This window comes from Ovis canadensis, chromosome X (assembly GCF_042477335.2).
Source record: "Ovis canadensis isolate MfBH-ARS-UI-01 breed Bighorn chromosome X, ARS-UI_OviCan_v2, whole genome shotgun sequence".
In the NCBI taxonomy this organism is placed as follows: Eukaryota; Metazoa; Chordata; class Mammalia; order Artiodactyla; family Bovidae; genus Ovis; species Ovis canadensis.
The window spans coordinates 44,446,046-44,473,059 of NC_091727.1; the positions used below are offsets into that span (position 1 = coordinate 44,446,046).

A 27,014-nucleotide genomic window follows, 5' to 3' on the forward strand; every position below is an offset into this window, starting at 1 on the left:
GTAATATTTAGCAGCAAGGGCAACCTTAGACCCAGTCACAAGACTTAAAAAAAAAAAAAGCCAGAGGATGTCCCAGAAAGAATTCGGCTTTCCTGCTTTCCAAAGCAAATGCTTCCGTTATCAATACTAAAACTGTGACAGCCTGACCCACTCTTGCCTGGAAGCCCACTTTTCCCACTAATGCTGAATTGTTGGAAGCCCAGATGGCATTCAGCACCAAAAGGGGAGATGCCTGAATCTGAAAAGGAACCAAAAGAAATTGTACCAGGGAAAGGAGATGGGAATGGAAAACAAGTTCCCAGAGTATCTCTGTCAACAAGCATGTAGACTCTTTATTACTAGAATATGCAGAATCCCGTGGGAATTGCTACATACATACATATATATATATATATATATATATATTTTTTTTTTGCCTTAACTCTTCCCTCGCCAGTCCTTCCGTGGCTGGTTGAACTGCCTCAGCAAGGGGGAGGGTCTGTCCCATCCAGAAGGCACTCAACAGCAAGCCTCAGGAACTGCACTCCTCACAGTGACAGGAGAGGATGTACCGGTAGGTGGCCGTGAGTCGCATGCCCCCTGAGCAGCGCAGCCGCAGTGCCTTCAGCTTGGAGGTCTGGGGCCGGCAGCAGTGACAGGAGGAGCGGAAGGGCTGCTTGAGGACAGTGCTGAAGGAGACCAAGGGCTCAGACCGTGACGCCTGGCTGCAGTGTCCCTCACACCGGGCCAGGAGTACCATCTGGGGAGAGAAAAGAAGTGGTTACCCCATGTGCCTGCGTGCTAAGTCATTTCCATCATGTCAGACTCTTTGCAACTCTGTGGACTATAGCCTGCCAGGCTCCTCTGTCCATGGGATTCTCCAGGCAAGAATACTGGAGTGGATTGCCATGCCCTCCTCCAGGAGATCTTCCGGACCCAGGGATCGAACCTGTGTCTCTTATGTCTCCTGCATTGGCTGGCGGGTTCTTTACCACTAGCGTCACCCACGGGGAAGCCAAAATCTTAGCCAAGTCCCAAAGCATCCTTTAAAAGGCCCTAACACTACTGGCTGGATGAGTTCCTGCTGGAAGAGACCAATGTAAAAGTATTTACACACCTACTTTTAAGTCCACAGTTTAGCACTCTTATTGTTATGGCTTTAAAAGTTATAACACAAGATCTTTACATTAAGGACTGGGGGGAAAGATTCATTCAAAACAAAGCCTGATACATACATGCTTTTTGCTTCATTTTAAATACGTTGATTTTTTAAAGTTCCTCATTTTTTCCCATCTAGTGGTAAAATGCTAGTGCAACTTTTCATCAAAATAAAGTTTACCACAGATATAAATGAATTTTTCCAACTGAAACTGGCCTTTCAGCTGCTATTCAATGAAATTTCCCAACCTAAGTGAAAAAGAATCTGTATCTGTCATTATACACGAAAATATGAAGTATGATAGCATCACCTGTGGTTGTTGTTCAATTGCTAAGTCATGTCCGACTCTGTGAGACCCCATGGACTGCAGCACGCTAGGCCTCCCTGTCCCTCACTGTCTCCCAGGATTTACCAAGGTTCATGTCCATTGAATCGGTGATACTATCCAACCATCTCTACATTGCTGCAAATTTGCTTCTAAAATGTCAACACTCAGGCCCCATCTCAGGCCAAGTGAATTTATATCCTCTGGAGTCGAGCCCAGACTTTCATGGTTTTCCAAGCTCTTTAGGTGATTCTGAAGGTGCACTGGGGGTTTAGTACCACTGGACACAGCCCACCACCATGATGTGCAAATAAAAACCAAAGAATAAAAGAAATTTTTACTGACAGGTGGCAGTTTACCATTGGCTCCATGGCAGTTCCATCAGTCTCAAAATGTAGAAATGTCAAAATGTCATTCCAAATTGCAATTGGGGGGTAAATAAAGAATGACTACAGAAAAAGAAAAAAAAATCTATCTACAGGAAATTACTAAAGAAAAAAGAATATGGTTTCTGAAGAAGAAAAAGAGAATAACCTAATGATGCTTAGGAAGAACTATTCGGGGCACTACAACTTGAAACAAGACAGTGAAATAGAAACAGGGGATGTTTTGAGACCTGGAATCACACTTCTGGGCATATATGTTGAAGGAGACTAAGGTTATGTGCAATTGCATTTTCAGAGTCGTTTAAGGCAAATATTAGGATGCATTCATTCTGACCATCTCCATCTCCAAAGGTAGGCTAGGGCGATAATAAAGCTTAGGTTTAAGCAGCAGAGGCTGTGTGTTCTTTATGAAACTGAAACTGTTAGTCACTCAGTTGTGTCTGAACCCACTCCAGTGTTCTTGCCTGGAGAATCCCAGGGATGGGGGAGCCTAGTAGGCTGCTGTCTTTGGGGTCACACGGAGTCAGACACAACTGAAATGACTTAGCAGCAGCAGCAGCAGTTGTGTCTGACTCTTTGTGACTCCATGGACTGTAGCCCACCAGGCTCCTCTGTCCATGGCATCCTCCAGGCAAGGATACTGGAGTGGGTTGCCATGCCCTTCTCCAAGGGATCTTCCCTACCCAGGGATCGAACCTGGGTCTCCCACATTGCAGGCAGATTCTTTACCACTTGAGCTACCTGGGAAGCCCTATGTTCTTTACAGGGGCTCTTAATGTGTCTTTAGTAAACAGACCCTTTAAGAATCTGACGCGAGCTACCGAAGTTTTCCAGCAAACAATGGATATAAGCACAAACCTTATATTTTGCATACAGATTAAAAGGATGGAACAGAGACTCATTTATGTGTACCATACATAAATGGTATCCTGGGCGTGGCAGTCACAGTGGGAGAAAGGTGGGTAGCTTGATTCATTAAGCTATAGAACATTATATATTGGGGCACAGAAGGTGGTGGAAACCTGAGATTATTGGTCTGTTTATGTGGTAGGGTCTTGCTTGGTGAATTTCACATTAAGTGATGGAAAAAATGTTGCCCTATACTTCCAGAACCCACAAGAACATAAAAAGTGGAACTATTCAAATAAAAGATTAAACAGTCCATAAATATGCATGAAACTGTTTGACATTTATCTCATGGTATTTTAAGAATTAGCAATTATTATTGAAAACTCACCAACTATTATCTCAAATATCATCCTATAGGACAGAATTTAATGCCCAAGAATTAAAAGAAGTAAATGGCCTGCCCATCTTTCCAAAAGGAAAAGATGACTTCTGGTAATTAGAACTCATTAACATCAATATCTGAAAAGATACTGGGTGAATTCAATAATATCTTAGCAACCAACAAAAGAATATGAGACTAGCAGGGCTTGGTGAAGGATATGTTGGACTAGACCTATTGATTTATTTTCTCTGAAAGGTCACAGAGGCAGGGAAAAAATGGCAGCTGTAAGTAATTTTGATTGTATTAAACCTTTGATTCTACCCTGCCTCCTCTTCACATTGATAGGGAAAGCAGACATGATCTGAAACTGGTTTTGAGAGAATATGCCACAAATCTATATCACACATGCCAGTTATTGGTGCCCGCTCCATCCATCTAATGAGAGAAAGAGTTCAAGGTCTTCCCAGTCTCTTCTCACCCTTGATAGTACATGGGAATAGTTCCTTCACATCTCACTTTGGAGTAATGTTAAAATTGCTCATCTCTAATGTGGATCATCTATTAGGCAGATGAAGAGTTCTTCAAAGATCACCTCTACAAATGGAGTCTTTCGAGATTCAGTTTCAGTCTGGATGGATAGAGCTAAGCTGTGCCAGCAGACTTCATTCAGAAGGGCAAAGATATATGATGTGTCATGTCCAAACGAGACATGGAGATGTAAGAGAGGCGGGTTCCATCCCTGGACCAGGAAGATTCCCCTGGAGAAGGAAATGACAATTCGCTCCAGTTTTCTTGACTGGAAAATCCCATGGACAGAAGAATCTATGGGGTCTCAAGGAATTGGACACCACTGAGCATGCACACACCACCAACGATGGCAGCTAACATTTATCGAGTGCTTACAACATGTTATTTCATTTAATTCTCATTTAACAATCTTCTGTGAAAGGTACTATTATTATCTGTATCATTATTACATAAGAGGAGACTGGGGCTTTAGAGAGTTTAAATAAATTCCCCAGACTCACCTATCTGGTAAAAGGCAGAGCTGAAATCAAATCCAGGTCTGTCTAAAACCAAACCCCTAGTCTAAGGCACTGTAATATCATGCCTCCTAATATTAAGATGCTTTCCTGAGGCATGAGCCAACTCACCCCTTACTGTTATCTACTTTGACCTGCCTACGGTATGGAGTCCTAACCATATAACAAGTCTGACCTTTTTCTTATGTATGCGCTTCTTGGGACCCATCATCACTATCTCTAAACTTAACCACAGCTGAATTTTCTAAGAGCGATGGCAGTCCTAAATAATATCTCCTCCACTGTTAAGTCTCTTGCCCAACTCCATTCCCCAGTCATTCAAGGACTCCCACCACCTCCCAGCAATTCATTGGATGACACCACACACCCTCTAACTGGTCACCAATCCATCCTTCAGTTCAATAGATCTTTGACACCTTCAAGCATCAGTTTACCTGGCAAAACACATTGGCCCCCAGCTTACGCTCAAGCACATTCCTCATACGTGGGTGACCTGGCTGTATTTTATTAATTCCTCTGCATTTTGCAGTGCACTTAACTACTCTTAATGGAGACCATACACACTGCTCCATTATGAAATCAAGAAATGAACATTTTTGGACAAAGAACCCACATGGACCTGCACCCCTACAGGAGTGGGTTCAATAGGTGGTTATTGCTCATACAAACTTCTATTGATTTTTCACAGCTTGTGTTGTCGGGGTGTGTGTGTGTGTGTGTGTGTGTGTGTGTGTGTGTGTTTGTGTAACAGATACATAGTATTTGCTTTTGGTCAGGTTCAATTTTTGCTATCTTATGGCTTGATGCTAGGAAGCTAAGCAACTTCTCCAGCAGCCTCATTGTATCTCCCCAACCTTGAAATCGCTTGGTTCTGGCTGGATGTGAAATCTAGTTCTTTTTAACATAAACAGAGCTGCCGGGTTCAGAGTATTTGCTCATGGATAGACTTTTTCATGTTCTAATCTGATTTCCATGTGCTGAGGCTAAGAGCAATGGAAGGTCCTTGGGTAGTAATAAAAGAATAATAATGATGATGATATATAACATGTATTGAGCATTTTCTAGGCTCCAGGCACTGTGCCAAGCCCTTCACAGGCAACTTAATACTTAACAACCATTTCAAAAGGTAAACTTTCCCCACTTTACAAATTAAGAAATTCAAAGGCAGAGGATAAGTTATCTGCCTGAAGTCACACAGCTGTACAATAGAGGGCCAAGACTCTGAACCAAGACCTCACGATTCCTAAGCTCTCTCTCCTAACTGCGGTGCTATATTGTCAGAGCATAAAAGTCAGCCTTTCAAGCTCTCAAGTTTCTAGCATAAGATGCTAGTTGGTCATAAACAAGTTCAGGCTACATTGTGAGGGTTGTAGCCAGCTGTGATTCCTGGGTCCAGCCCAAGGATTGCAGCCAGATACCTCAGGCTCCCACTCTCTCTGGTGACCTACCACAGTTCTTAGATAGTTATGTCTTTTGCTGCAATACACAAGCGTCTTCCAAGAGGGAGAAAACCCAAACACAGATGGTTTTCATCACCCCTGTTGAAAGACTCACCCTCTCCAAAGCCACTTTCTTTTCCTGTCATGTGGAGACGCCATGAATTCCTGGTGCAGGTCATGGCTCCATCACTATCAGAACAAAGACCCACCTGTTCCATCCTTCGCTATCATAATAGGGTTTTGGCTATTTTAGCTCAATCGAGTGAGAAAAATTTTTTGTGTTTTCTTAGCAGTGAACATCCCTTATTCCATGGCACCCCTTGAAGCACCCCGCTTTCTCTTCAGGAACATGACTCTCCTCTGCTTCTCTCCTTCCTTACCTCACCAACATCATTGATACATGACTGTTCAGCTCATCTCCAGAGACCCAAGTCAACCTCCGAAGGGTCCGTGTCAGGCTTAGGGCATCCACAAAATGGCACCCAGGGGGAGGAAGTAGTTGTGGGTGGTGGGGTGAGCTCTCATAGGGCGGGTGGAAACTTGGTGGATTCCAGCTAGAACCTGGTCCCTTCACTCTGGTTACAACTCAAACTGACATGAAGAGCCTTCTGCACACTGAATGCTTCCCTTTCCTCTCTCCCTGCTTTACTCGTAAGCCTGATGAGGGCAAAAATGTAGCCTGTGTTTTCTTTTAACTTTTGTGCCTCAACTACCCACCACAGTATAAATTTGTTCCTTTTTTTTTTTTTTTAATCAAGTCGTATCCATCTAGTAGGCAATTGTGTTATAAACTCAATATCACTGATTCCCCTCATTTCTCCTACCATGTGGTGAGCTTCATGGGCAGCACTAGGAAATGGCTCAGGGATCCTAATCGCCTCTTCTCAACCTTGAGGCTCAGCCTGGGCATCACAGGCCCCCTTTCCTTAGGGAATTTCCCCAGGCTTTGTCCCCTGAATCCTCCTTCTTCTCCTTTGGCCGCTGCCTGCTTGCTCCTGTGGCCCTTCAGAGTTCACACAACCATATGCCTTTCTTCCCCACTTCTGGCTTGGTGCCACCATCTCCTGTTCCTAACCCAGCTCAGACTTCACAGCCCTGTCCTGTGGACTCGCTTTCCCAGCCTTGATTCCTGAACACCTCTTCTTGGCCTGAAACCAGAACATACCCTTCCAAGCCCTCCTTCCTCCGCTCACCTGAGACGGGAGGTCAACCGGCTCAGTCTGTTCCCTTTTGCCTTGGATCTTCCCTTTCAGCACCCAGTACCATGGCTTACATTTACTTTGCCCCTCTGCGTACTTCCCCACCCCCACCAGGTCTCTGTAGTTAAGAAGAACTGCAGTGAGCTTCATTTTCCTAATCCTTTAAGGCTGTAGGAGATCCCAATACTTATTGAGGTTTCAGTGGTGACTGAAATAGAAGAGTGAGTCTAAACACCTGTCCAGTTTAAAACTTCATCAAGATCACACTATCATTTATGAATGTCTATTAGATGCTGGATATTAAGCTGGATGCGTTACAAATATTACCATCAATACCCAGACCCATACCTTTTGGAAGACAGCATTAGCTTCACATAGGAAGAAACTGAGGCACCAAAGCATGCTTTCACTTGCCCCTAAGTCACCCTTAGTGGGTGTGAAGCTGGAATTTTACAAACTGGGGGAATGGAATTGAAAACCAGGTCTCTCTCACTTCAAAAGCCTGGGATGCCTCAGTTCCCTTGAAGATTCCCCAGATAACTCATTTCCACTAACCTCTGACCCCTTACTTGTTTGCTCTACAACCTTTACTAAAAATTCCAGGGAAGATTGTCAACAAAGCTGCTACTCCCTGCATCTTTTACACCAGATCCTAGTAGGTGTTACTGAAAGTCAGCAGGTGCATCATAACCTGTGGCCACACTGACCTCCTTCGTGGACCATGGTGGCTGGTCCTCTCTGCTTGACTCTGTCAGCCCTTTCCAAAATTGCTAGGAGATAGGTGACAGGCCCCCGGGGCTGGCCAGCTGCAAGTTCAGAGTGAGGGGAAACAGTCTCATGGAAGGCTCCCAGAAAAGCTTTCCCTATTATTTTTTTATTTTTCTACAGATATTGTTGAGTGTAAATCATTATTTTCAGCAGGCCAGAAGTTGAGCCTAGACTTCTGAATACCAGCTCCCATTTGCAGCAACATGGATGGATCTAGAGATTACCATACTAAGTGAAGTAAATCAGAAAGAGAAAGACAAATACCATACGATATCATTTATATGTGGAATCTAAAATACGGTACCAATCAGTATATCTACAAAATAGAAACAGACTCAGACATAGAGAACAGATTTGTGATTGCCAAGGGGGAGAAGGGGTGGGGAGAGAAAGAATGGGAGTTTGGCATTAGCAGAGGCAAACTATTATATATAGAACAGATAACAAGGTCCTAGTGTATAGCACAGGGAACCATATTCAATATCCTATGACAAACCATAATGGAAAAGAATATGAACAAGAATATATATGTATATATATATATATATATATACACATACATATATATCAATATGTATGTAAAACTGAGTCACTTTTCTGCACAGAAGAAATTAACACAGCAATGTAAATCAGCTATACTTCAATAATTTTTTTAAATAATAAAAAATAAATAATGGCTCTTACATTCTATTTGCATATCTCCAAAATAGGAAGAGCCAGATGAAAGACAAATGAATTGAATGAAAGATGAATTGATAGATGAACACTCCAAGGCAGACATTGCCAATCTTGAGGTAACTGACATTGACCAATCTACTTAATACTTTTCAGGTTTCAGCTTTCCTTCCCAGTAAAATGGGGATGATAAAGCCTTCCATCATAGGTTTGTCAGCAATGATTAGATCATAGAGTATGAGGTGCCTGACACATTTTAAACTTTTAAGCAAATGCTCTTTCTTCCCTGAGCATGCGTCAAAAAGCTCCCCTTTATCTGTCTTCCAAAGACCAGACACCAGATAAACTAGCCTGAGTCTGTGAGAATTAAGACTTACAGAACATCTCAAAATGAAAAGCAATTTTTATTCCTGAATACATAGAGAAAATTTAATCCAGAGAAGGTCTGGGTAGTTGAGATTCTGCCAGGCATATTTTATGGCCAAGGAAGCAAGGTTTATAATTGCAAGCACAATTTACATAAAACTATTGCTATATTAGGGATAGTTTGTTATGTTTGAAAACAAATTGTTCCCATGAAATTACAAACGTTTTTCTACAATCACAATTTTATGCTATTTATCATGGTATTCTGGAAGAAACAGAGGTGAACAAAGGTGGACTAAAGTCTGTTTCTAAGACTCATGCTCAAGCACCATGAGTTTGTTGGGTTCGAGTTAAGGCTATCTCTCCTTTGACCTTTCCTTAACTAATTAGATAATTGCTAAGCCGCTCCACTATCATTTCATCAAATCTCAGCTTGTTCTTTAGTTTTTAGAAACGTTTCAATTTTCCTGTTCCTTCCTATCATCAAGTGAACACTTTCTTTGAAATAATTTTATTTCCTTTCTTTTAAACTTATTTTTGGCCTCATCTTGCAGCATGTGGGATCTTTTAGTGCCCCCACCAGGGATCGAACCTGTGCCCCTTGCAGTCAGAGTGCAGAGTCTTAACCACTGGGCCATCAAGGAAGTCCTTGATTTTTTTTTTTCTTTTTTAGAAAGAATCATGATTATAGAGGACAGCTCAGTAGAGGGAGAAATCATCCATGGAATAAAAAACACGAAGTACTAGTGCTCTCTGTAGGGGGAGTGGAGGAGAAATGAGTAATTGCTCTAGTCCATCTCACCTCAGCCTACAGCTTCTCAGCAATCACAGCTGTGAGAACATGTCCTATTGTTTTTTCTTAATTTGTTTTATAATCTTTCCTAAGAAGGAATCGCAGGCTTGTAAAATTTCAAGTTTATCTAGTTACTGCTTTTTTTTTTTTTAGTTCAACAAGTACAAATAAGAAGTTTTGGTTAAAGTGAGTTAATCCAAATTCTGATCTCCCTAAACTAAAACAAGCCATCATCACTGAGCTATACTCAGAGATGCTACGGAAATTTTCACAGGAGACAGAAGTCGTAATGTTTTTAAATGGAGAGGAGAGCCATTAACTTATATGGTCTCAATTTTAGTGGTTGATATTACCAAAACTTCTTAATTATACTGGTAATTTAAAAAATGCGTGCCATAAGAGAATATTTAAGTGGTTTTAGTCTCAGGGTTGGAAATGAAAATCTCTGAGGTTGAGCTAAACAAATTCTTATTTACCAAATGTGGGAAAATTTCATTCATATGACTGAGGGCAGTGACAGTCATGAGAAGTCTCCTTCTGAGTCTATTTTTCCCTACTGTGTGCGTCCCTCCTGGGTGGTCCATGTGGCTGGCCACTCTTGGTGACGTTTAAGCATGGTATGACTTCATACGCTCCATCTCAACACTGAGATATCATTTTTGCCTGTGCAAAAAATAATATATATATATAACCTGCACCAAACAAGAATGACTTGTATAATCAAGGTAAAATAGTAACTGATCAAAAGGCCATTTTTCTTTTGACTTCATTTTAACATAAACATGGCAGTAAGAGAAAGGCATGGGCCAGGAAACTATTTGAAGAGCCCACCAAGAAGTATGTTCCAATGTACAATCGTATTGCTTGGATTCCCTTCTTCTTCATTGTTGGTGGAGATAGAAGGAGTTATGATAATATGTAGACACCATTTTTCTTTCTTGAACAAGGACACCACTGCTCATCAATTTCACAGCCAAGGATAAAACATATCCCTCCCACCTTGAGCCTAGCATCAACTTTATTGTGGAAGTTTCCAGCCTTTCTTATTGACTTCGAGCAGTCTGAATAGAATGAAGGTAGCTGGGTATGTACATGGTCAGTTAGGCAGCTTTAGTGACAACAGTTGAAATAATGGTGGGAAACCCTAAAAGCGTGATTCTGTGGCAGTCCCTATGGGTCAGCCATATAGTTCCCCATCTCTTGTTATAAGAATAGGCCTTCTCTCCTGTTTCTGGGAGTAAGGATATCTCACAGAGATCTTGGTCTTACCTTGGAGCTACACTTGTATAGCGGGTGACTGATAGAATCAACATAGTGGTGCCTCATGCAGCGTCGAGGATCCGAGTCCATCATGAATGAGCTCTCTGTTTTGCTGCCTGTATCTCCCATTAGCGCCAGCAGGGAGAGCATAGAAAAGGATGCAGCTAGTACATGATTTCTCATTGTTGTAAGGGAAAACTTCTCAAGAAGAACAGCAGAGGGAGGCAGAGGACTAAAAATTGGAAATGCCTTCACCTCCTAGGCTCTAGTTCCTTTCAAAGAAAGGGCAGGATCTGGTTGGAGCTTTCTGCTTGTCATTGTCCTTTGTATGCCGGAGTTTCGTCTTACTCTTTGCACTCGCGGTCCATCATCACTGTATCTGCTGCACAACTGGAATGAAAGCAGAAATTATTTTCCCCAGAAACATTTATCCAGAAAAACTAATGGAACCCTGGAGGTACTGAGTAGAATTTTTTCCATGTCATTTATGAGTTGAGAATATTGGTTTCTAGAGTGTCATTCTCATAAGCTCTCAGCCATTTCGTACCGCTTCCCCCATAGCTTATGGTATATATTTAAAATCATTTGAAGGTGGACACAATGGTTTAATGAAAGTAGATGTTGACTCTGATCGCTGGAGTCCATGTTCCAAGGAACAAAGATCGTTTGAACCCATAGTCAAGATTAACCATGTGGTTCTGGCCTTAGCATAACTCAGTTGGGTGGTCTCATTCTTACTCCTGGCTGGTGGGGGCAAGAGGGTCTATTTAGTATCTCAGTAAGCTTTGATGTCCATGTCAGCTTCCAGGGCTAGAGAAGAGGCAGGTCAGCAGTAACGAACACAGGGCATGTCCCACGGGAAGGAAGCACATTTTCCATGTCCAAGTCCAACCCACCCATCCACCTAGTTTTCCGCTTCTGCACTCTGGGCTCATCCTGTTTTTGTGTGAAGCTCCGTGCCACCCAGCGTCAATGATAAGCTGCATCGGAAATACACATTATGCTAATTGCTCTCCAGTGTGGTTAAGGCAACACATGTATAGTTGCCAACAGACTCACACATTTCTGAAGAGCCTTTGTAGCCCAAGCACATGGTATAATTTGAAAAAGTAAGTGGTTGTTGGAGCAGAGACTTGTCATTAAAGTGGGATCATACCATACCTGAAATTTGCCTCGTTTTTTTAAAGCATATACCTCTTGAACAAAGGACTCGGGTCCATAGTCAGCTCAAATCACTTCAGTAACCCCACCCCCAAGGCATGGCCAGCATTATCACACCAGAAGACAGAGAGCATCAAAAGTATTTTCAACCATTTAAGAAAATTGGAGGCATTCTAACATGTATACTATCATGTAAGAATCGAATCGCCAGTCTATGTCTGACGCAGGATACAGCATGCTTGGGTCTGGTGCATGGGGATGACCCAGAGAGATGTTATGGGGAGGGAGGTGGGAGGGGGGTTCATGTTTGGGAACACATGTAAGAATTAAAGATTTTAAAATTAAAATAAATAAATAAATAAAAACTGGAAAAAAAAAGGAAATTGGAGGACTTGACATTACATCAAAAACAAAAGGAACACAATAATTAAAGCTTCAGAGAAGCTTTCAGAGGTATTTCAGATAAAAGTTTGAATATTTTGCTTCATAGTACAACATTTTTTAAGCTTCCTACTCACGGTCTGAATAAACATGGTAAAGTATTGATAAGATGAAATTCTAGTCCATATAAGTTGGTTACTCTTGCTCTAACAGAGTGGCCCCAGATCCCCTTAACCTCAGTTTAGCTGTCTTGCAAGTGTGGGACAGTGAAATCCCAGGTGGAGAAAGGTATGTGACACAGGGCTGTTTCAGAGTGGAGCATCCCTGGCAATGGCAAAACTTGAGTATGTGTGTTTCAGGGAAGCCCTATAAATTGCAGGAAGGGCAGGGAACAGTAATGAGGGGACTCACCTGGATTCTAGCACTGTCATTCATTAGCTGGGGATCATGTACAGGATCATTTGAACTGTTTCAGCCCCGGTTTCCTCATCTGTAGAGGAGTTGGGAAAAAATGGCATCTGCAGCCCCCTCTTGATCAAAAATGCCAACATTTTACATACTAATGGATTCATTTACCCCCATCTTCATATGTAGAGAATAATCCTAAAGTTCAAGACACCGTATTTGCACGCAACTTTGCACCACTTTCCTTTATGTGCATGCTAATGGTAACATCTCACTAAAATTGATCAAATCTGAACCTAAAGCTCCAAATCAGCAAAAGATGCAGAAGAGCATTTTTGCTTTCTTTTCAGCTGCATATTCTAGATTTTCCTCTGCATGTTACACTGAAAGTCAGCAAGACTTCAGCTCAAAGAGCCAGAGCTTTCTTCAGTTCCATGTCAAGAGGCTGAGGTATTACTGACCATTTCCTGAGTTTCAATATGACTATATTTTCCCAAGTGGTTATCTGTCTCTTTGAAGCCTTAATTAGTTTTAGAAAGAGGATTTATTGGACTTCTCCTTTCACCACTCTGGTCTACAGATATTTCCCCCAGTAATCAATGGCAAGGGGATGAAGGGGAAAAGCAGACATTCCAGTCCTGGCCTTCCCTTTCCACTGCCAACTTCTTTTCAGAGCCATGGCCAGGAGGTATGGTTAAATGAGCAAAGCAAATGAAAGAAAAGCATGCATAGAATGATGGTAAAAACAAGTGACGACATCGACAACAAAATCCTATAAAAGTGTGTGTATGTATGGTGGTATGTGTTGGCATTTACATTTATTCCACAGAAAATGAAATATAACAGGCCCTTAAATATAGAAGATGGGCACCCTCACTTATATAAGAGAAAATTTCACTTATAAATGAAAATTAAAGTACTTTGAGATACTTTGTTCAACCAGTCAGATTTATAAAAATCCCAAAATCTAATTATGTACTCTGTTGGCAAGGCTATGGGAAAACAAGCCTATTTTGGAGACAGTACAGTAAAAATTGGTGCAAATTCTATAGAAGCCAATTTGGCAATATTTATTAAGCCAAAAATGTATATAATTTAGACCAGCAATTTCACTTTGGAGAACTCTCCTCCATGGGAGATCACACAAGCACATGGTTATTCACTACAGCATTGGTTGTCAGAGCATAAAACTGGAAACAGCACAAAAGTTCCATTAGTAGGGGGCTGGTTAAATATATTATACAACATTCATACACTCAAATAATCTGTACCTCCATAAAGACGAATGCAGAAATTCTACTGATTTGTGTTAAAACAAAGAGGGATAAGAATATATATTTATGTTAATTTGTATTTACATAGAGAAGCTCTGAAAGGATACTCAAGAAACTATACAGTTAGTTATGTGTGTGATTTGGAGGACAGGCCTGGGAAAAAGACTTTTTGCTATATATCTTTTTTTTAATTTGTAGATGTCTGAATTTGCAAATGTATTACCTATCCAAAATTTCATTAAAAAAATAATACTTTCTCTTTTCAAATCAAATCTTGGCTTAGAACTAGTAATGAAGTTAATGGATGTTTGATGTTTGTGCCACTTTGAGTGTTTTAATAATATTAAACCTTTGTTCCTTAGAAGTATGGGAAGACATGTTAGTCTCAAATAGTTTTCCTCATGGACCAGTTTGTTCTTGTGCACTACTGCCACCTAGTAGTAATACTCTGAATTGCAAGCACAGTTTAAAAAAAATTTTTCCCCAAAAGGTGAACAAAATAATTTTGTAACCAAATGTTATGACGTTTATACTGATAAAGAGCTAGTTAATGTCATACAAAATGTAACTCTATTATTTGATTTTCTCTTTAAAGATAATAAGCTGAGCCAAAAAGTAGTAATAAAGATAAAGTGTAAAAGAATGACAGAAGAAATATTGCTTCAGCATTAAGAAGAAATAGATGTTTTCATTTCAACACTCTCATAAAGCATGATACTTTTTGTTCAGTTGTTATATTAAACTCTGACATGAGAATGCAAGCAACAGTGTAAATATGCCACAGAACTCACAGAACCCTTGGAGCGTGAAAGTCTAATCCTTGCAACAGAACACTGGGATTTTTGCCTTGTGCTCAAATTGAATGAACCAACACTGCTGTGTTGAAGAAGAAGTAAGCAGAATACTCAAGAAAAGAGTGATTCTGATTAAGTCAAGTTGCCTTAACATTGTGTTGGTCTGGATGTGCACAGGTGAAGGTGTACAGAGTGCCCTGGGAAGCACTCGCAAAGAGGAAAATCAAGAATGAAGGAGATCTACATCACTCGAGATGAGATCCCCCTTTGATGGCAGCCTAGGGGTATCTATGTCTGTCTTGTAGGAGCTTCTGTTATTTTTCTCAAAATTAAATTAGTTCTAACTTGCTTTAAAGCCATGTAGCATAAAAATCAAATGCTGCCAATGAAGACTTAGAACCTCAGCCCAGCTAGTGATGGATTGAGTGAGAAAGTGACTGTCTCATTGAACTTGGTAGACCTGGGCTGCTCAGTGCTCCGGATACAGTCTCTGAGACATGAACTTGGCCGATATACAGAGCCCACATTCTAATAGCTCCAATGTGGAGCCTCTGCCGGCAGGAGAGGCACGTAGGCTGGCGTGCCCGACTTTGGAGCTACCCTCCAAATGATACCAGTGGAAAAGAACAACTGGTGCCCAGATTTCCCCACCTGTCATCCTCAGCGAAATAATATAGCAGAGCTTACAGTGGGCCCAGCCTCCTGGGTGAGAGATGGTGTTGTATCCACAGATCAACTCACTCTTGGGCTGACCTTCTCCCTGGCAAAGGATAAAGTGCTGGTTTCACACAAGTTATTCCAGCAGTCGGCTAAGACAAGTGACATGTGCCCAGTGGCCTTATTCTTGCCCTGCTTGCCAGACAAGGGAGGGCGGTACTCAGCATCCATATTTCCCCCCGGACTGTTTTTCGGTATAATACATGCAGGTTTTACCTCCTGGAGCTTATTTTTACAAATAAATATTTAACACATATTCACACTGAACAGCTACTGTGAGTCTCCTTTTGCTCTAGCAGATGAGACTTAAGGGTCAGGAAGAAAAATAGGTCCTATTCTAGTTCCTTCTTCCAGCTCACTGCATCCACTAGCAGAGTCTTGGCCTGCTGTCTTTCTGGGTAATCTTTTCGGACATGCTGATGAACTCGCTTAACATCTAATTCATATGCAACATCCATTGCATCATTCCTAAGAAGATCAAGTTAAGCAAATAAAATCTAATGACTTTGGAATGACGTCAGTGTGCCAGACTGAATTATTTGATGTTTACTATCATTTAAAACAATCATCTCAGGCATGAGTAAGGTAAAGATGGCAGAACGTAGAGCCTCTCTCAAAGGAATTGCACACACACAAAATCAGAGATTTAAAAGTGGAAGAAAGCTTGCCACTAGATAACACTTCACACTAGAATTAGAAAAACAAAAACTTAAAGTCTCATCAGAGAGTGTGAAGTGCTAAGTAGCCCCTTCCCAGGAACTCAAAGAATTCCAATTGGATCTAGTCAACCAGATGCCTTGGAGAATAAGTCAGATGCTCTTCCCAAGGCACTTAATTTATAAACTGTAAACAGCACGCTGGATTTTATAAAGCATCCCATGTGCTCAATGAATGGTTTTTTATATTATTCCTATCTGACAGCACATCAGTAGCAACAAAGAGGTCAAGCCTGGGCTCACCCAAAGGCAGCCCTCCAGCCTGCCCACCCCAGGTATCTCCAAGGAGGGGCAGCCTCAAGGTCAGTGGGGAGGGAGCAGCTCCTACCCCTGGCATCTCAAGTATGGTGTCTGTTCTACACTTAGAGGTGGCAGAGCATGGGAGGCAATGCTTGCCCCCACAGAGTCATCTTAGGAAAAAGACGACATTCTTGGGATTAAACAACAGCTCTCTAGTCTCAGAGAGCTCTTTTCTCCCAGTCTGCATTACAAGGCGTGCTCAGTCGCTCAGTCACGTCCAGCTCTTTGTGACCCCTGCACCGCATCCCGCCACGCTCCTCTGTCCATGGGATTTCCCAGGCAAGAATACTGGAGTGGGTTGCCATTTCCTTCTCCAGGCAGACATGGCCAAACTCAGGGGTGATGGTGAGAAGAGATGGAAACAAGCAAAGAGATAGAAAAAGCAAAAGGGAACAAGAAATAGAGCCCAAGAAGGAAGCAAGAAATCAAAGGCTAGGATAAAGAGGGATGTGAAAAAGGACTGGGAATAGAAGTAATTTCTGACCAACTGTCAAGTGGCGCCACCTGTGTGTGTGTCCTTGGATGAATAGTTTTACTGTCTGGGGCAGGACTGGTGTGGGAAGACTGGACTTGGAACCTGACTGAAACTTCAAATCCTGATTTTTCAGGAAATCCAGAGAAATCACTCACTGTGATCCAAACTCCCACCTATCTACAGTTTTCATCTCTTCCTCCCCAAAACTATTTCTAGCCTGTGTCCTACAACCCGGTGTCTTACATTTATTTATCAGAAATATTAGATAACTAGTCTACAACCTTCTGAAACTCAAAGGGCATTCTACTGTTGTCTGCTCTGGCAGAAGGAAGGCCATATTGAGGAGCTGAAAACTCTGAGCCCTACCTACTTTCCTGTCACTGGCTATGTGATCTTGAGCAAGTCAGTTGCCTTCTCTGGGGCTCAGTTTTCTCATCCACAAAAAGAACAGATTGGTCTAGATATTTTTATGGTTCTATCTGTTTCTAACATTCTCTAACTCTACCCAAGCTTATCAGAGTCTACGTCTGCTTTGGGGCTACATGGTCCCCAAATAAATACTACAGAAAAAGTTCTTTTCTTACTCAAGAAGTTAATGATCACAGAAAAGTCCAAACAAGTTCTAACGTGGGGCCTAAGCCAAAATTTGAAGGTCAAACTATGAGAATTTGACACTTGATGAGGCCATATTTGTGCCCAGAAATAAAAATAGCCCTTAATAATCAGTTGACTTGGTGTTTGAATGTACTCTGATTTATAAATTAATAACATGTGGTTAATAATAGGAAGCAGTTAATGAAGATACTTAGCCAGTTCTTATTTCTCTTAAAGCTGTCCTAAAATTTGAAGTGTTTCTTTCTAGTCTCCACCAAATGAGGATAAGAGAAAGACTAAGAGTAGTCAATCATGGTAAAATTAAACTTCTTTCAACTGAGGATGTTGATGATGATACAGGCTGAGTTCAACCTTCTTGCACCTTTCCTGTGAATGACCCTTATTCCTAATGGATTGAGTCACAGATCTTCATGCCCTAGGGGGGCATTTGTGATGCTCTGGTTCAGGATAGAAGAGGAAGACTGGTTAGAAGAACTTTCTTCTCTGCAAATGTGGTCAAGAGCAAGGCACTCTGCTCGGTAAAGCATCTATGGAAACGTTGTGCTAGGGTTCCTGAAGTTCTAGGTTGGGCATTAGTTAGTGTTAGTCACTGAGTCGTGTCCAACTCTTTGTGACCTCATGGATTGTAGCCTGCCAGGCTCCTCTGTGAGTGGGATTCTCCAGGCAAGAATATTGGAGTGGGTAACCACTCCCTTCTCCAGGAGATCTTCCCCACCCAGCGATCAAACCCAGGTCTCCTGGATTGCAGGCAGATTCTTTTACCATCTGAGCCACCAGGGAAGCCCTTCTAGGCTGCGAGTTGGACTAAAAGAGTTGTCCATTGGATATGGGTTTTGGATCCTACGCTAGGCTTCTGTAGGCTTCTATAGTTTCTATATAAAGACCTCACTTTTAGAGGACAAAGCTTGCATAAATTGGAAATGACCAAGTCTGATTACCCATGTGTGAAGAAGTAGGATACAGTTGAAGGCTTCTCCTCTGGAGGTTTGGATTGTAAATCCACTCCACTAAAAGCTGTAACTGATACGGTGATGAGCTATCAGAAGATGTATAAGGGTGGCCTTTTTGCAGTGCTAAAAATCAACAATAGTCCTAAACATGGAGCCCGCTTCCATTCTTTCATCAATAATGGGGAGAGAGGAAGCCACAAAGGGAGTAACAGGAGAGATGGAGGAAGCATAATTTTTATGTTTCAAACCTGTCACTGCCCTTTCAGTGACTTCAGATAGCAAAATTCTACAAGGGGATGGTTTCCTTCATTTCACCCACTCTTCCCCAGGAAGAGGCTTTCACATGAGGACTGAGACATACTCCACTACTCACCTTGTGTAAGACCCTTTGGAAGGAAAGCAGGGGAGTTCTGAGTTACCCAGCACAGGGCACTCTGTCTCATCAAAACGTGAATATGCACTCTCCCTGTAGAAAAGAAAAGGCTCCCAGATGTTCTGGGGACCCCCTGTGCTGATGTAATTCGATACTTGCTCTGCCACTGGACCACTATAGCCTCAGTAGAAGAGGGATAACCAATGTTAGCTCAGGGTACAAGCTCCTGTTCACCCTGGAGCCAAATGAGTATGTTGGCGTTTCTTCAAAGTGTCCAGCAAAGCATTTCCAAAGCTGCATTTGCATCTCCTCACCCACAACAGCGTTCTGGAATGGTGGGTAGTGATCTCACCTAACAGCTGTAGAGCCCTTAGTTAGAAATTGGGCATAAACAATACAGCAACTCAGTATTTCCATTCCCCATCCAATTTGCCCTTTCTGCCTAGTGATGGGACTTGAATACTGAATCCCCTCCTGTGGCAATCCGGAAGCAACACTTGCAGACAAAGATTCATGTCAAAAGGGCAAGGTTAAAGCCCAGGGAACTCTACTCAGTATTCTGTAATAAACCATATGAGAAAAGAATCTGAAAAAGAACACACACACACAGACAGACAGACAGACACATATGTGAAAGTGAAAGTGTAGTCACTCAGTCGTGTCCAAATCTTTGCCACCCCATGGACTGTAGCCCGCCAGGCTCCTCTTCCATGGGATTCTCCAGGCAAGAATACTGGAGTGGGTAGCCATTTCCTTCTCCAGGGGATCTTTCTAACCCAGGGATCAAACCTGGGTATCGTGCATTGCCAACAGATTCTCTACCATCTGAGCCACGAGGGAAGCCCGCCCCCACCACATACACACATATAATTAATTCACTTTGCTGTGCACCTGAAACTATCACATTGTAAGTCAACTATACTCCAATACCAATTTTTTCAAAGTGAAAAAAAAGCCAATCACATAAAAATGTGTTTCCTAAGACTTCCCTGATGGTCCAGTGACTAAGACTCTGTGCTCTCAATGCAGGGGGCCAGGGTTCGATCCCTGGTCAGGGAACTAGATCCCATATGCTGCAACTAAAGATCCTGCATGCCACAACTAAGACTCCTGTGCAGCCAAATAAATAAATATTAAAAATGTGTTTCCCTCTATCGCTAATCACTCTGAACTTATTGGCCTTTTGGTTTTCTGTTTGTATTTTGCTTTGCTTAAACCACACACACTTTGGTTATGTCTCTTGATTGCCAGCCCCCATGTGACACTTCTATTCTGCTGCCTTTAGATTTCAAACTTCAAAAGAAAAATTTTAATTCTGAAAAGAAGTCATTTCCCGTAACTGGGAAGAAGTCACAGAAATGTATTAAGCCCTTAAATACTGCCTTGAGCTTTAAAGAAAAATTGACCTTGATTAAGAATTGAATTTCTTTGACTCATCACATCCATATTAGAAATGTGTGTGCTTACATCATTTTACTTAGATTTAAGCAAGGGGAATTTTTTTTTTCACCTGAAGAGTTGACTTCATTTTCTAATGACAAGTAAAGAAGGCAACTTCAGAGTTCAAGTCCCTCTTCTTGGCAAGGAATAGGTGAAATTAAGGGAAGCTTCTTTTTCTGAAATTATGCTATTTGAAAATCTCCAGTAGCAGATTTTGAGCATCAAAAATAATCCTTTCTCCTTTTTTTTTTTTTTTACTTCTCCCGTGGCTTACTCTTTTCCTATCTTTATTCTTTATTGATGAAAGGATGGGAGGAGACTCCATCTTTAGGGCTATTGTTGGTGGGTGGCACCACAGAAGGGTCACCCCTGAGCATTTTCTGACAACTCATCAACTTTCTTGAATGTATTAACCTGTTGCCCTTTCATTTTTAAAGGATATGGCAATCGGTTGGATCACAGCTTAAAAGAAAAAGTTGGGATTGAGCCAGGCTTTGGAAGAGAGAACATGGTATGAAAAGATTCTTAGCTTTTGTAGGAAAAAAAAAAAAAAAAACAAACAAAAAAAAAACAAAAAGAAAAACATATCTACTGGAAATCTTAAAGAACTGAGTTTAAGGCTATAGACCATGTTCATGTACAGATTTGGACATGAGGGCGAAATGCCCTCTAATTGGATGAATTCCTGATTCTAAGCATGAGGGATATATTGCCTCCTAAAGCTACCCATTCTTTGCATTTCTGAATCAGCAGTCTTTCTAACAAGAAAGTAGTTGTCCCAGACTGTGAACCCCCATCCAGGGAGTAAAAATTCTAAAGACTGAAAATGGCTCTGGTAAGGAGGGAGGTGTGATTCTTAGCAGTATAGTCTTACCCACCAGACTCTGAGACCCTCTGATGAGGGAGACAGGAAGGATGGATGGTACCAAGCAAATTATTGCCAGACACACAAGAGCAAAGCTTTGCAGATGTGAGAGCAGCTTGCATCAGAAAGCATGCTATGGAACAATCTTCCTTAAAAACTCCAGGGTGTGGGTGTGTGAATTTGCCACATGCAACCTGCGTGGCCAAGTCAGCACTTGCTGAAGTACCAGCTACTCCCACCCAGCTGCATATGCACTGGGCTTTCAGCAGGATTCCCCACCCTTTGTTTTCTTCCTGGATGCCAACATAGAAGTTTATGGTTGCTGATCTGAAGGGTGAGGAGTGGGTACTACCAGCTGGAATGTTGCCACTGGTAGGGGCAGACAGGAAAATAGGAAGGCTCTTAATGTCCTCCCAAAGAAAACCTTTGATGGACAAAAGAGTGGTTGTATTTTTACCCTCTCTCTTCATGCTGCCAGGCATCTTTAAATAGATTCTCTAGACTAGGGACTTGTATGGAATAATTCATATTAAAACCCAAGAAGTGGCAACAGAGGGGAGTTGGTTCTTTCTTCGCTTTCTTTTCTTTTCCTTCTTTTTTTTTTTTTCTTCTTGTCAAGCTAACAGGAAAAAAAAAGACTCATTTTAATTCAGCTGTGTTCAATTTTTCCTTTTGGGTCTTTTAATGAACTTTAGCTGATTCGGAAAGACTACCAAAGCCCCCAGGAAAAGAAAAGGAATAGGAAGCTGCGTTGTAGAGTGTTCCTTAATACCTTTTGGACCCGAGGACATTAGTAGCATCTTTTAAGGATGCTGCACCTAGGAGGTTACACAGGCTCTTAAATGGGAATGTCTAATTGAGAAGTCCAGTCGTTCCATTTGCAGCTCATAAACCGATCTGTTGTTCTGCTGTTTAAAGAGAGAGAAAGAGAAGAAATCCTCCCCACCTCCCTAGCCCCATGCATTTTTAGTTCCACTCAACCCAGGAACCATTTCTCCCCTCTCTCTTTCACAAAATGGGTTTCCTAAAGACGTTCAGCCCCACACTAGCCAAATTAAAAGTCCTGTCTGTCCTTCTTTTTCCTTGGTAAGGGAAGGATGTGGGAAGGACAGAGCAAGGGGGCGGGTCCAGGTCCAAGGATCCAGGGAGCTTTGTTTCAAGTCACTTGTCTCTCTCCCTGAAACAGAGAATAACCACATTTCTCTTAATGTAGGCCGAAGTGCATTCAGGCGTTCCCATAGCACTCCCACCCCCGGCCCTTTGCTGGAGATGTGCGGGTCACTGTGATGGTATGCCGGTCCCTGCCAGCCCGGGTCACTCCAGCCCTTCTCTCAGAAGCCTAAAGGGCAGCCTGAGCCAGGAGGCTGCTCCTCTCTGCGAATGGGCTCAGGCTCGGGGTGCTCCAAAAAGACCCCCGATCCCATCAGCCCGGCAGAGCTGCTGCCAAGAATGACATCCTGGGAATACTATGGATATGGAGAGACCTCATGGGCTGTTGGCCTCGGATGGGACAGGACCCAGGCTGTCTGCAAAGCAGACTGAGCAAAGAGCCAGCTCACAATGGAAGGAGCTCAGGCGAGGGGAATAGGGGGCGGGGTGGGGAGTGGTGGAGAGCAAAATCAAAGAAAAGCCACATGCCACCCAGGAAGATTCCAGGGAGGGCGGGAGGAGGTGGTGGAGGAAAGACTTGCAGGAAACCAGTACCCAGACATGGCACTGCCAGTCTAGCTGGATTCTTTTCTGAACTAGATTATGCGAAAGAAAGAGGGGAAATATATAGCCTGCCAGCTGTTCAAAGGCTTACAACCTTGCTTTTATTGTCCGGGTAAGTTGGTGAGGTGGGGCATCAGAGGAATTCCAAACATACCATCCCAGAGAAATTTTAATATGTTCCACAGTGTCATACACGAAGAGGAAATGACAGCTGATCACAGCCAGGGCAGGCTGCAGCAATCTGGGCCTTGGGGCTCACCCACCCTCCCATGGCCCAGCTTCCCTCCTCTCTCTGTCCTGCCACCTGCCGCCCCATCCCTCCTGCTCCCACTGGCTCAGCCAGGGGGCCTGGACAAAGTTGCCTTAGTTGACTGTCATGGGAAGAGGTGAGGATGAGCTTGAAGGCTGCTGGCCAAGAAGTTGAGGGCTGGCTAGGGTGAGTCAGCCCCCCTCCCCCCGCCCGCCAGGGAGTCAGAGGCATCTTAATTCAACCACAGGGGATTATCTGCTGATAAGGACCAAATCAAGGACTCTGGTGATGCTGCCTTCAGGGAACCCCCCCCCCCCCCCAGTAACCTACTGGTGTCAGAAACAAAAGATTGGATTATTTGAAAGCAACATTGTTAGTGGCTCTGATTGAGACCTGGGTTTGGGCAAGGACTTCCAGCAACTTCTTCCCAGGGGCCTCTGGAATTTAGGCCAGGCCCAGAGGTCATTGGTTTCGATCCTGGGGGTGGGACAACTAAGTGGGGGGAGATACTGGCTACATCGTCCTCCGGGTGTGTTTCTAATTCAATGATTCATCAAGCAGCCCTGGTGTAAGCCACTGAGTAGGTGACTCATAGCTGTCCCTGATACAGACAGCACGTGGTCCTTTCCAAAGGGGGCTCAAGAGAGCAGAGAGAGGATAAACTGCCCTTTTGCCAGGCTTCTCCTAGCCAGGAGGGAAAGATCTGGGCTGTGCTAGCTGTGAGTGTCGTGTCCCCAGGATCCGATGATAAAGGCCTAAGGGGAACCCCGTTATCATAAACGGAAAGAAAACCGACCGATATGCGACCATCATTTCTAGTAAATCTGGGTACCAGCAGATATGTGAAATGGTTCTTTCTAACAAGGAACTCATTGACCAGTTTGCCCACTGGCCAAGTCCATGTCAGTTACAAAATCTAATTGGAAATAGCATAGAGACTGAGAATTAGGGCATGAGACAGTGTCTCATTCACCTTTGCATCCATCAGGCGTGGCATAACATTAAAAGAATGATGGCATGAATAATTAACCAATAAGAAAAATAGGCCTTGAATTGTAAATTCTCAAAATACAGTAAAAATTGCTGGCCACCACTGGTGGCTATAATTCCGAGAAACTCACATTTTTCAAGGGCCGAGGAAAATAAATGAGTTGGAAATTGTTAAATGTATTGAAAAATGATTTATTTTCCCCTTGACAGTGTCATTGGGACTCGAATTAAGATTTAAACCTCCACAGACGTGTTTCCATCTGTGGCTGTCAGCTGATGGTACATGGTCATCTAGAAGGTTTCAGCCAGCTCTCTTTCTACCTGAACCCAATGTACGCGAAAGTAAATGATGCAAAACATTGCGTTTTGTGCTCACACAGTCACATATTGTGGTCTGAATAATAGTTTAAAAAAATTGTTTTGATTTGGCTAAATGCTTTGTTAACAGCAGTAGTTTAAAATTGTATAGCAATAGAATCCATGGTATTTTCTCAGACTTTCTCGAATAAATAATGACTCTCTCAAAGCTGTAAATTAGCTCATTCAAAAGCCAGATTTTCATTCAACAATGCTTGTTCGCTTCGTTATTAGAGAAAATCACACGAGTTTCCCCAGAAAGCACGTTCTTGCTCCACGATAAAAATTGGCCACTCGGATGCTAAAGTTTACTTTCAGAAGCCAGACGGATGAGAAGAAAATAGGAAGATATTTGCATTTGATCTAAACACACAACTGAGAAGCATCCGGCAGTCCCCATGGTAGGTATTTGGTAGACATCTATAGCCAACTCTGCATTTTAGGCATCCCTACGTTTGCAAATACATCTGACATTTAATTTAGGTGTTGAAGCAGTTTGCCAATGCCAGCTCCTTGTAATTAACATACACTAGTATAAATGAAAAGAGACACGCTTCGCAGCATTCGGATCTGCTATTCATGACAGTTTCCAAGCATAGAATGAGGGACTCCCCTCTTGCCAAAGAGTTTCCTTTCCTACACCTGAATCTCAGCAGAGAAAGAAGGCTACCTTTTTTCAAGCAGGTTTATCTCAGCTCCTCCCTGACAATGAGCCTCAGTTACAGGGCATTCAGAGTCATTAACATTCTGTACACAGTCAAACTTCCCGTCCCCCAATAAAGAGTTATGCCCAGGCCTCCTACAGCCCAATTGTTCATTTAAAGAGAGAACTTGTATTCAGGAGCTTGAAAGAACCCTCTGAATATTCCTCAGGTGTTTGTAGGAGTCATCCCTACATGTCCTGGTCCCCGGGCTGGTGGGAGCATCCTTTCCCAGTTACTTCTTGGGCAAGGTAGCATCAGTGGAGCTGTAGAGACAAGCTGATTTACTAAAAATAACCCTTTGCAATAAGGCCAAGGCAAACAACATGCATTTCCCCGGACTTTTTTGCGGAATGCAAATCCTATAGTAAACCCATACTCCTCTCTCCCTGGCGCTCCTGACCGCATCTATGGAAGTGAAGATCTTGCAAGTTGGGAGAAAGGTGCAAAGGAACAGGATTCCTGCAAAGCGTGACACAGAAAGGTAGAAATAAATGTTGCCTATTGTTTGAAGTCATTCTAAGCACTCCGGCAGAGCCCTGGCAGGAGATCAGCAGCATACATAAGTAGTAATAAAAGTAAACAGTGCGCTTTTAAACTCGCAGGCTTGCCCGCGTTCACAGTGCCCCATTGTAAGAGGGATGAGGGCGGCGGGGAAGATAACCGGGGCTTCAGGAATCCATGTCGGCGAGTAGCTGCTTCTCAGTCTCCTTTCACGGGGACAAATAGAAGAATCATTACAAAGTTCCATCTAACTACGCAGAGTCTGAAAATCCAATCCCTTTCAGTCCAACCAAAGGAGATTTTCCAGCCTCTCTTGGAGGCTCCCCCGCTCTGTCACCGACTTCAAAGACCCGTTCATTTACAAAACACAATGCTAGCGCGCTACAGATTAATGCAAATTCAATTAATGCAAATTTAAGTGGTATTTAAAGGTTGTCTCTTTGTCTGAGAGGAGGATGAAACGCTCGCTTTGGAAAGAAGTAATTTCCTAGGCAAGCCGTCAGCGCTGTTTTCCTGCTTACCTTGGGGGAAACGCAGGGCTCCTTTCTCCCCAGACTTTTCTGAGAGCTAGAAAGAGGTCGTGCTACTTCCAATTGCTTTTGTTCTTCTGTCCCTCTGTCACATGGCTTGCCTTTTATATTTGCAACACACAAAAGTTAGGACTGTTGTTTAAGCGACACAGGGAGAGAGAGAGAGAGAGAGGGAGAGAGAGAGGGAGAGAGAGAGAGAATGTCAAATGGAAAAGAGCCATTGCAGTCATATATCAATCAGGCGTGCGGCCGCAGCAGCGCACTAGCAAATGGGAATGCCAGGGAAATGTGAGGCGCCCGGTATCGGGGACTCGCCGCCTCTGCCCACCGCTCGGCTCCCTTCCACCGAGCATCTTACGATGGGAACCGCATAGGACTAACAAGGGCAAGGAAGTCCCCACGCACCCACCCCCACTTCTTCTTTTTTTTTTTTGGTGTTTTGGAAATATTTAATAAAGGGCTACATAATATTCGGGATTTAATTCTTTGGCAAGCATGCGGCTGCCCTAAAGAGGTGGCGTCCGCAAGAAAGACACAGAAATACAGAGTGGCACTCTGCTTAACGATTCAGCAGCTGACCAGGATGAAGTTGAAATTCTCAGAAACAGAGGAGAAACATGGGAATCTGAACTCCTTCTCAGGAGATGCTGTGGTAGCAAGTGCAAAAGGCTGCTCTGTTTGGTCACGCTGTGGGTGGGTGGTGAGAGTTCTCCTTTTCTGAGTTGTTTATCCAGTAAATGATTTTTTAGCAGCAGATCCATGATTAAATTCACAATAGTACTTAAATCAGTGCCTTCTTCAGCGTCATTTGAATAAAACTCTAGATCTGATTTAGACACAATGACAAAGTGGGAGTCCTTGACTTCTGGAGTTCTCTGAG

At 42.8% G+C, this 27,014-nt stretch overlaps 1 protein-coding gene across 1 annotated transcript; it reads right to left on the bottom strand.

Moving 5' to 3' along the window:
- Positions 1-304: 304 nt before the first annotated feature.
- On the bottom strand, positions 305-26,439 carry NDP (norrin cystine knot growth factor NDP). The gene is made up of 3 exons (XM_070289585.1): positions 26,126-26,439; positions 10,633-11,013; positions 305-739 (listed from the first exon to the last, which is right to left on the bottom strand). Exons 2-3 carry the CDS (start codon positions 10,804-10,806, stop codon positions 512-514), a joined length of 402 nt encoding a protein of 133 aa, XP_070145686.1. The 5' UTR covers positions 10,807-11,013; positions 26,126-26,439; the 3' UTR covers positions 305-511.
- Between the last annotated feature and the right edge of the window lie 575 nt (positions 26,440-27,014).

Excerpts from the sequence above, each read along its gene's own strand:
- NDP (XM_070289585.1), bottom strand. The coding sequence starts at position 10,806 with ATGAGAAATCATGTACTAGCTGCATCCTTTTCTATGCTCTCCCTGCTG. Across the intron at positions 740-10,632 it reads TATACAAGTGTAGCTCCAAG|ATGGTACTCCTGGCCCGGTG; the intron begins GTAAGACCAAGA and ends TTCTCTCCCCAG.